The 11,076-nt window shown below is 42.5% G+C and overlaps 1 protein-coding gene across 5 annotated transcripts in view; it reads right to left on the bottom strand.

Annotated features, from left to right (window-relative positions):
* Nucleotides 1-272: 272 nt before the first annotated feature.
* USP48 (ubiquitin specific peptidase 48) overlaps nucleotides 273-11,076 on the bottom strand; it is an 84,641-nt gene continuing 73,837 nt past the window's right edge. For all 5 annotated transcript variants that reach the window (XM_041765807.1, XM_041765808.1, XM_041765809.1 and 2 more), the window contains 5 exons: nucleotides 10,408-10,563; nucleotides 6,355-6,480; nucleotides 4,459-4,507; nucleotides 1,893-1,919; nucleotides 273-827 (listed from right to left, as the gene is read on the bottom strand). In XM_041765807.1, the coding sequence (XP_041621741.1) occupies nucleotides 805-827; nucleotides 1,893-1,919; nucleotides 4,459-4,507; nucleotides 6,355-6,480; nucleotides 10,408-10,563 (381 nt within the window). In that variant the 3' untranslated portion in view covers nucleotides 273-804. The remainder of the gene's footprint in view (nucleotides 828-1,892; nucleotides 1,920-4,458; nucleotides 4,508-6,354; nucleotides 6,481-10,407; nucleotides 10,564-11,076) is intronic.

Genomic DNA, 11,076 nt, shown 5'->3' with positions numbered 1-11,076 from the left:
GCAAGGAGTACTTGATTTCCTGATTCTGAATTAATAGCAAAACTGCATGAGAGGACTGTCACATGTAATACATGTTTGCCATCATTTTGGAATGCATGAAAGCCAAGGCACTGAACCCCAAACTGAGACACAATCCCTCGCTCCCTGGAAGAGACATGCAGGTGCCTCCTCTTGGACCCAACACTAAGAGAGACCATGGGACGGTGTGTAAGGAAGGGTACGCTGGAGCCAACACGGAGAGTCTAATCTGAAGACACTTTTCCACAATTACGGCAAGTTCTTCACTTTCATGCTTTATTGAAAGTAAAATATGAATCAAAGACAGGTATTGGTAAGCAGGTTATGTCTCTAAGAATTACTTTTTAGTTCAGAGCAGAATGTTGTCCCATCTACTGTGATACAAATCCTTTATGGACCAATGCATCTGTTATGAAACTCGAGCAAGGAAATATAACAGAACTTTATTCCCTCCCGTGACTATAAATCTCGTATGTAAACATGATTTACGGTTACTGCTACTAAACTGGTTCCATCTTCACTTGCCCCCCTCCCGCCCACCACCCTCCCTTAAATATAAAATTTGAAACATTTCCTTCAAGTCTGGTGTCCTTCAGTGCAATCTGCTTTATTTGACATAAGGCATTTGGGACAGTCACTTCGGAAATAGTTCTCCGCCTTTTTGGAAGAGTCACAGAATGGTTTGATTCTTAAATCCACCTTTTCGTTATTGTTAATGCCCTAACATGCCAAACTCCTCTCTTCCCTTCTGGTCATTTCTTTAGCAGTCAGCAATTGTTCAAGAGATTAATGTCCAAGTAGACCAGTACCTGGGAAAAGAAACACACGTGGAGGTACAGTTGGGAACCGAAAATTCCATTTGCCAAGAATGCATCATCAACAGGGAACATCCAACTTAATAAATGATCACAGCAGCCCCTTGACGTTGAAGGATAAAAAAAAATATCAGCAGACTCCAGGCTTTCAGCTAAATCACATTTCTGTTGAAAGCCATGTGTTTCCTACGTGGTATCTTCACACATGTTAATCAGATTCTATTGATGCTTTCATTTGATGGCCATTTTTCATAAAGAAATTTTTTGCTTTGTTTTTGTTTTAACCACATCAGGAGTTTCTTTGTAGTAGTAACGTGTAGACAACAAAGCTGCATTGAGAGGAGGGTTTTATTTAGGCCAGTAGCTTTGCTCACTCATTTGCTTTAGCAAATAACCCCTGGTATCTGATTCAAGCTCATTCCTTGGCAGAATCACCACCTGCCTCGGACCTCTGGAGTAGGCCAAAAAGAATCATGATGGCAACAGTTAAATCTGTAGATGTCAAAGGTCTGTATCTGATGAGTTAATAAGTATTGCTGCACCGAACTATAGTGGCCATGATGTGACAACACACCACTGTGTCTCCATCCAAAGTAATAATCCAAGAAATGCCTGCATTCTTAATAGATTAACGAAACCTTTTCATTGTACCAGATATAATTCAGCAAATTCCTTTCCTCTAATTCTTAACAGTGATAGACAATCTGTTTTCCGCTAAGATGGGACTGATTGAAGGAACTGGGAAAAGGTAAATGTAAATGTCAAAACGCCACTAGCTAATCCCTTAAACTCCCACCCCACCCCACCCACCAAATGAGAAAGGGAAAGTAAGACGGACATCTGGCAGTAGATACTTTGAACACACGGCCCTATCTGAGGCCTGAGTGCTGAAAAAGATAATGAAGAAGCTTGAATAAAAAATGCATTTAACTAAAATTAATTTCAGTCATGAGACTCAGATTGAATTAAATTTTAAAATCAAATTACAGCCTTCGCTTTAAGAGAAAATTACAGTAGGACTCTGACATTCATGAGCAAAACATGACAAATGTAACTTACCTTTAAACCCTTCTTCCGGCATACATACTAGAAAAAAAAAAAGAAGAAAAAGAGAAAAAATTCCAAAATGAAAAGACTGTTGGGATACACAACAGTAAGATCACTTCGATGTCTAAAGACAAATATTCACCCATAAGGATTACCTTTGAAGTTTTGGGTGAGAATAAACAGATGATGATTTTTATTTTTATCAAAGCAGCACACGTACCATCATTAAAAAAGTCCAAACACAGTAACTAGAGCCAGTTTTTGCAGGACACTGGGGAGGCCTGGAGAAAACCAGGCGACCCGTGTCCTTGAGAGCGGAGTCTCCGTTTCCTGCCATTTCCACATTCTAGAAGGAACCACTTGTGATTTGGATAGTGCTTTCTTCTGGTTTTTATTTCCAGATAATGTGTTGAGATGACCCTTGAACAACCTGGGGGTGGAGGCACTGATCCAGTGCATGGTTGGAAAGCTACAGAGCTTTGGACTTCCCTAAATTAACAACTAATACCCTACTGTTGACTGGAAGCTTTCCCAAAGATAGTCATTCATCACATATTTTCTATGTTGCACGTATTACAGACAGTATTATAACAATTTAGTAAACTAGAGGAAAAAAAAATGTTTCATTTTAAAGATTTGAGAGAGTGCAGACAAGGAGGGCGGGGGATAGAATCCTGAGCAGACACCCCACTGAGTACAGCTTCATCCCAGGACCCTGAGATGAAATTAAGAGACCCTTAACCAACTAAATCACCGAGGCACCCCAAGAAAAATATTATGAAGAAAATCATAAGAGAAAATACATTTACAGTGCTGTACGTGCACTTAAAGAAAAAAATCCATGTATGAGTGGACCTGCACAATTCAAAGCCATGTTGTTCAAGGGTCAACTGTACTGTTATCTCCTTACTTAGATGCTATCTAATGCCTTCCTCAAAGAAAAGTAAAAATCCAGTTCTTCTACCACGGCTTATATAAGACCTGCCCCCCAGACCATCTATCCTCCTGACAATTATATTCTCTGTTAAGCCAGTCAGGCTCCGATATTCACGTTGTTTTTATTCCATGAACAGTGCTGACAGTCGGGACTCTTTCGTGTGCCTTGGTTATATTTCCTGTCTGGTAGGGCTTGTCTCATCTTTCTGGAGTTTTTAACTGCTGCATTATTTATGTCTTCCATTTTCTCTGTACCATCTCCAAATCAATCATAAGCTCTTTTAAAGATGGGTAAACCTGCAGACAGCCATCCATCACTTCCACTTTGCCCCCATGGACATCCTCTGCCAAAGCCTGTGCCCCTGGCTTCGATCTGGACGTGGGGTGCTCACCTTGCCTACACAGAACTTCTCTTCTGGGATATCCCTTCACCGTCTCCTAGGGCATTTCCCCATGTTGGATCTCTATTAATTGGTTGAACCATTATAATCCATCTTGACTTACACTGTTGTTTAAGAGGAGCACACCCTTCCATAGTATCTTGGCAAATGGTGCATGGGAGAGAAATGTTTTGAGGCCTCACATGTGTTCTCGAAAACCCATCAAGTGTGAGGGTAAAACAAAGTTTATCTAGTTGTAGAATTCGAGACCGGAATTCAATGTTCCTAGAATTCTGTGGATAACAGCTTGAATCCACCAGTCTACCTTTTTATTCATCCTGTGAATGGGACTCTTTCCTTCACCTCTAAGGATGCTTTTAGGATCCTTGAATCCCTAGGTTTTCACTCACTACATCAGGCTCTCCATGTAATCGCTTTTTAATTTTGTGAATCCCTTTCGGTTCCCTGAATGTTCCTTCTATCTAGTTCCCTACCTAGGTGGTATCTCCGTATTATTTATAGTAATACTTAAACTTTCTTATGATTCCGGAATCAACTGCTTTCTCTGGGTTGCTTATTTTAATCTGCTGACAGACACCTTTCAGTTCTGTGCTCTCATTCCATGTCTGGTGGTCTGGAGCTGCCTGTTTCTAACGACTAATGTATGAGGACTATTCAGGGGGCACCAGAGGGCTTCCCTGAAAGGTACCTGCAGGATGAACCACTTAGAAAATTACCCGTCTGTAGGTGACTTTCTTCAATTGGCCAATATTCCCGAGTGGTATTTTCCTCCCTCCTGTGTATGAGGTAGAAGTGGCTGCCAGCATCTGAACAAAAAGCTAAGGGAGCTCTATCTGCTATTAACAGCCTCAATCTCACCTTTGTGGTTTAATTTGTTCAAAGAGCCGGGACACAGGTGTGACAGGAGCAGTGATTGTTGTCGTGGGAGGGGCGGTCTCACTACTTCTGGTCTCAGGCTCTGGAGTCTGAATTAACTTGGGTCCTTGCAGACCTTTTCCATCAGCAGACTTACCTGTACTTCAATTTCCTCAGGGCAGTTAATAATTACTCCTCTTTTCTCCGCTTTCCATTTCCCCCAATTGTTATAGGCCCATTTCTCTTTTTCTGAGCTTCTCTGATAAATGATGTAAGATATCAGGCTATCTATCAATATGTAGAACCTTTTTCAAAGTTAAAAGCTTAGTTAGATGTTAGCTGTTCTAACACATTAAGCAACACATTCCTCAAACATGTTTCTTTACCTTGCATGACGTCATCCATTGCAGCATAATCCGCAATTGGCTCATCAGCCTAGAAAGACAAAGGAAGACAATTCAAAACCTTAAGAAGTGGGAGCCTGGAGCAGGAGCATGCCAGACCCTCACACAGGTCGGACCTGAGTCAATGAGTATTTCACAATCAGACACAGATGTAAGCACTGTCTAGTAGAGAATGGGCTTCAAGCCACAGCCAGTGACGTCCAGGAATAACAGAGGATGCCCATCCCAACAATGACGCACTTGTAGACTCATCACCGCCCAAACTACACATTATCTGTGGCGTTGTTTTCCCACTCCTAAAAACACTTTTCGATGTGGATATGTTTAGATCAACAGAGATTATTTTTTTTTAATTTTTATTTATTTATGATAGTCAGAGAGAGAGAGAGAGAGAGAGAGAGAGGCAGAGACACAGGCAGAGGGAGAAGCAGGCTCCATGCACCGGGAGCCCGACATGCGATTTGATCCCGGGTCTCCAAGATCGCGCCCTGGGCCAAAGGCAGGCGCTAAACCGCTGCGCCACCTAGGGATCCCCCTCAACAGAGATTATTAAACTCAGATTGAATTATAGGAGCTAGGAAGCCAGTGGTGACAGTGAGTGAATTAGGTGGAAACCAAGTCAGGCCGGTCCCCTAAAAACAGGTTAGCTGAAAAAGACATTTTGTTCCCCCTTGCCACAAGAACAAAACACCCATTCCCCTTTCAGGACAGAAGTCAGCAGAGTCCAAGCTTATGGCAGGAGGAGCTGCATGGGCAAAGAGGCCAACAACCAGTGTTGGACTCTACCTGCCTGGTGGCACTGCAAATGCTTGCACTGATAAGAGCTGCTTGGAGAATTTTTGGACGTAGGGTCCTTAAGGACGGGGCAACTTTAGCCTTTATTTATTCATGAGAGAGAGGCAGAGACACAGGCAGAGGGAGAAGCAGGCTCCATGTGGGGAGCCCGATGTGGGACTCAATACCTGGTCCCCAGCATCATGCCCTGGGCTGAAGGATGCATTAAACCGCTGAGCCACAGGGGTGCCCCAACTTTGGGCTTTTAAAAGAATTCCATAGAACTTACAGTTGCCAAGAAAACCAAAAAATGAACACGGGGAGGGGGCAGGTTAGGAGGAGAGGGCATGGATGTGCTTCATTGAGGGGCCTAACTGGATCTGCCACCAGAACTGAGGGTCCAGGGTAGGAAAAGTACATATTGCAGTTCAAATACCTGACAAATATTCTACTGCATGGATGACACTGGAAGCAGTGTGAATTTGATGCAGTAATGTTTGGTACTTCAAAGTGGGGATATTTCTAGCCACCGAGAAACCAATGAGGCAGAGGGAAGCAGCGAAACGCAGCCCCTAATGCAGCCTGCTCAGTGACTCTTCTTTGATGACCTCTCGAAGCCCCTTTCTGAAACACTTCCCACAACTCCTAAATCTAGTCTACCTAAACCCTATTTCCATGCCTTGGACAAAAATCCTATTAAGACAACCAGAAGTATTTTGACTGCTGTAGCCAAACCTCGTGTCTAACATTTATTTCCTAGTTTGACTGGCCCGTACCACTGAGCCAAAGGAAGAAAGAGGATGCTTTAACAGAAGTATGGTTAAGTAATTCTGCTGATCCAGAAGTTTGGGTGGAGGCAACATCTATGAATTTTAACAAATATTATGAAAACCCCACAAGAACCAATGATATCTGGACCTCCTCTCAGTCTCTTGTGGCTCAGCCAGTGCTAGAATCCAGAGGCCAGCAGAAACTCCCGGCATTCACTCATTACCACACCCTGCCGAGGACTAGATGCGATCTTAACCAGCGTCAATAGCAGTCTACACATGCATGGTCTTCAAAACCTTGTAGAATTTCCTCATGTAAGGAGCCGTTACCTACCTTTAACAAAATGACAGATTCAGGAATGACACCAAGGGTTCCGAGAGTGGCACAGTCATCACTTAAAATTTTTCCATCAATCGACAGATTCTGGTCAAAAGGAGCAACTGAAAAGGCATGCATGATCTGTACCAATACAAAAGTAAGTTTGTATAAGGCAAAATACTGATATTTATACCCTATTTGAATAAATGAACACATGGGTTCTTTAAACAAAAAACAAGTCTTCAGAGTACAAAAGACACTACTCTCAGCACACTGGCAACGCTCCCATTGAGAGTTAAGGCCCCCCCCCGCCACCCCCCCCCAACAAAGGGAGTTAATCCCAGCCCCTGTGGCAACATCCTTAGGAGGTCTGGTAGAGAACAATTATACCCACAGAACCTTGGTTCAGCACCTTGCCACCTCCCCAAGAGTGGTGGTGTGGGCTGTCCAAGGAGCAGAAGGTGGACCAGGCTGTTATCTCCTCTGGTTCTAAGATTTGGACAAGGACATCACTATCATTCTCATCATGCCCAGATCCCACATTCTATTATCACGTCGAGTCCAACTTCTTTTATAAAACCATCTTTAAATTAACCAGAAGGACATTTGTTTTCTTCTTTCAGTCTTAATTCCGTCATCAAGCCTGGGCTATATAATTCAGACCTTGGGAACGCTGTAACTTCTCAGTCTTTTTTCCAGGAACCAAATAGGAATTAAGGGAAGGGACCATGTACCCTATTATAAAATGTCTTGCTTCATGTATTTTATTACATGTATGTTTTATTACCCCAATATCCATGATGTTGTAGGAAAACTATTCTAACTTTATACACGCCCTATTCCTCTACTCTTCAGAATGTCGAAGGATTAAGCAGCCCTGAGCCAACTGTGTGAATAATAGGGCTCAAGAGCTTTCCATGCTGAGAAGACTATGACCAAAAAAGTGACTTTAATGATGGCATACAGAAAAATAAGAACCAGGATAACAAACACTGGCCTCTCCTCCCTGTTAGGCGAAAATCTTAACCGGACTTCACAAAATGACATCAGCTCCCACGAAACAAACAGATGGATCTATGGCTAATGTGCATTGATATCAATGATCTGCCTGTGAATCCCTAAAGTATTTCAGCTGAGCAGTTAGTACTAACAGGACATTTCTACCTAAGCCAGGCCGTTGCAAAGGCATCAGGCAAAAGTAACCAGCCCCAGGTTATCAAATGGAACCTGGGAGGAAGAAAGAGTTTCAGTGGACGTGTCTAGTGCCAACTGAATGTGGGCAATGTCATAGCTATTGGACTGTGGGGACACTTTCCAAGTTTCTCCACATCACCTCTATGAGGCTGGATAAAGCAAATAATACCTCCAGACAGCACCCTCACTGTGGGGCTCATGCTCAGTACTTTATGTTTTGAGCATACATACAAGGGCATTTAATTTCTTTCAACAACTACTGAAGCTTTTATTAAGAGGCCACTATGAGTTGGAATGCTTTCCTCAGGCTGGAAATAGGAAAGTCAGGGAGTAAACCCACCCTGGAGGGGGTATAGACGGTAAGGGCAAACCATGTCATGGAGATGGTGACAGAGGAAGGCACCTGTCAGATCTGAGGAGGAGAAGAGGAAAGCATCAGTTCTACAGCTGAAGGCTGAGACAGGTTTGTAGCAGAGGTGCTACGAAAGATACACAAGTCTTCACAAGCAAGGGGAAAACGCTCTTTCAGAATGAGGTACATTAAAGGCCTGGAGGCTTTTGGTAATTCACAAACCATAAAAATGCCCAAGTATAATCACTATTACGTATGTGTGTCTGTGAAGTAGGGGCAGCATCCATGATCTATGGAGCACACCAGGAACGAGACCCGGTTCCCTAAAGGAGAGCAGCTTTGGCCTGCTTGCTATAATGCTGGGGAGCAGGGTGAGGGAGGCGGTGGAGGCTAAAATAAGGAAACACAGAGGCAGCAGCTTCAGCTGGGAGCCGTTTAACCTCGGTGCTAAAGTTTCCTCCTCCATAAGACGCGCATCAACACCCGCTCAAAACCTATCTTTGGGAAAATGAAATAATACAATTAAACACTGAACATCTGTGAAAGGAGATGAATCAATTGTACTTCCATTTACTTTACGGTAGAAGAGGTGGATGAATTAATAATCAGGCAAAGCAAGCGTCTTAAGGTTTTAAGCAACTGTAAATGGGCTTGTCTAGAATAAAACATTTACAATTTTATAAAGGTTGTCCTCTTATTAATTTGGAAATGCAATATCCCTGAGAGGAAAGGCTCCATCAAATATAAAAAGGGCATTACATACTTAAAAAAAAAAAAATCACCCACCACCGCTAACTGAGGGTCACAGGCATACTCAATGCTGGCTAGGCTGCCAGGTAAAAGGCCACATTTAGTGCAAGCATTCAAAGCTACCACTACTAAGAGGCGAGAGAAAATTGTATTGCATGATCCTTTGTATTGAGTCTGGATCGCAGTGACCTCAAAGCCTGGGCGAGGGGCGAGAGGAAGGACACTGAAAGGACCCATCCGAGAAGAGCACATCGGGGGTTTCCTTTGAGCTATTGCTTGCTTCTCATAGCAACTCGGAGCAGGTAACATGCTCCTACACAGAGGAGATTTCTGCTGACTTTTGATTTGTTCTTTAAAAATGGTAGCCCATAATAAAAGCAGAAAGCAGCACAGGCTTTTTGAATGTCTTTATCCACAGGGGCTCTTTTTGTAATTTAAAGGTTTTGAATGTTCGAGGTTTACCACTGACAGGCAAAAGGCCGGTGACAGAAACAAGCTTTCTCAGATGTAAAAGGTACAATAACAGAGTAAAGATATTATGCCAACACGTTTATTTTCAGAGCTACGGGTTCAACCAAGGGAAATACTGTTCCCAGGACAATCTGGAACATATAACACCCTCAAAGGAAGCCTGTACTTTTGCCTCAATTACAATGATAAATATCAGCAAGAAAAAAATGCAGAAACAGTAAACTATGCCACATGAAAGTAGCAAAGAGGGAAATTTGGTCAACTTTTTGGATATATATCAGTGCCTGAAACAGATTAGGAGCCAAATTTTCTTCATGGACATCTTGAACTTATCAGCCCCTCTTGCCTAGGTCTTGAGACATATCGTTGCCATGCTCGTTTATCCTATTCTACTTCAGTATTGATACCAAGGAATTAGAAAATCATGAAGCATTTTCATGATGCCTACACTGCATTCAGTGAACTGATGTGGAAACCAATGCTTGCTTTTGGGGGGGGGGGGTGGAGTATGGAGGTAAATAATCAAAAATGGGTATTTAAAAACACCATTTGGAGAACACCACTGCAAAGAGAGGTAAGGGTTCTATCAATCTTACCCCACTCCCAGTATAATCAATCAATCCAATAAAAATAAAATTCTATCAAGTAGATTTATCTGATACCAAAAATACTGTGACAATTCCAGACTCGTTGGAGTGAATAAACAACGAAGTCGCTGCCTTTTAATTCCCCTTACGTTTCACAGCACATCATGGTAATCAGCTTGATACCTATCAATTGGTCAAAGGAAAACACACAGCATGAGGACTGAGGGACCGACTATCCTGGAAACACATTGTGGGCAGCAAGTGCAAATGACTCTCAATGTTTCTCATGATTTGAAAGCTACTCAGAACTTGTGCAAGTTTTCAGAACTCAAATCACTTTCACCTTCACAGAAAGATTCTTGGCGATTTTGTGTGGTTTAAACAATTTTTTAAATTTTTTCAAGTAATCTCTACACTCAAAGGGCTTGAACTCACGCCTTGAGACCCAGAGTCGCATGCCCGGCACCCTTGATTCTTGGATATTTTTAAAACTTTCTAAAAGAAAGGGTTATTCCAATTTAGGGGCCCTGTAGGCATGATTGTGAAATCAAAAGAACCCCCTTTGAGTGGACTAATACCATGAGCAGACAGAGGTTAACACAGCCAACCGTGAAAGAAAACAGAGAGAAATACGTAAACATAGGGGAAAGCAAGAACTCATGAAGGTCCTCAGGGTCCAGAGCATATTTAAAACAAAAGTTGTATTTTCCTCACCTGAATTTTCAATTCTTTTAACGTTTGATTAGCAGAAACAAGAAGTGCTTTCTCACCACGAACTTTTCTATGTCGCATACTGCGCCGAATGACTTGCTTTTGATAGGCTATATAATTTTGATGGGTGATCTTTTGTCGCTTTGTTCCTCCATTGCTCTGTAATAAAAGATCCAAAACAAACAAAGCACTGAAATTACCCACTCTGTGACCCACGCAGCTAGTTCAACAGCTAAGTTCATTACGTAGGCAAAAGCAGTTTACTTACTGGTCTTGACCATTTGAAATCAGTGTCAACAAGGAGTAGAAACTTACTGGTGGTTTCATACTTAGCCAGCTCACACAAAATTGGAGGGGGAAAAAGTCAAGGGAGATACACCTCACTAAATGTATGCTCCAGGCTATCATTACAAAAAGACATTTAAAAGCAAAATGCCAAACCTGACCTTAAATCAGAAAAACATACATCTGGGGATCCCTGGGTGGCGCAGTGGTTTGGCGCCTGCCTTTGGCCCAGGGCGCGATCCTGGAGACCCGGGATCGAATCCCACATCAGGCTCCCGGTGCATGGAGCGTGCTTCTCCCTCCGCCTGTGTCTCTGCCTCTCTCTCTCTCTCTGTGACTATCATAAATAAATAAAAAAAAATTTAAAAAAAAAAGAAAAACATACAT

The sequence above is a fragment of the Vulpes lagopus genome, chromosome 8 (assembly GCF_018345385.1).
Source record: "Vulpes lagopus strain Blue_001 chromosome 8, ASM1834538v1, whole genome shotgun sequence".
NCBI lineage: Eukaryota > Metazoa > Chordata > Mammalia > Carnivora > Canidae > Vulpes > Vulpes lagopus.
This window is presented reverse-complemented; position numbering and strand designations above follow the sequence as displayed.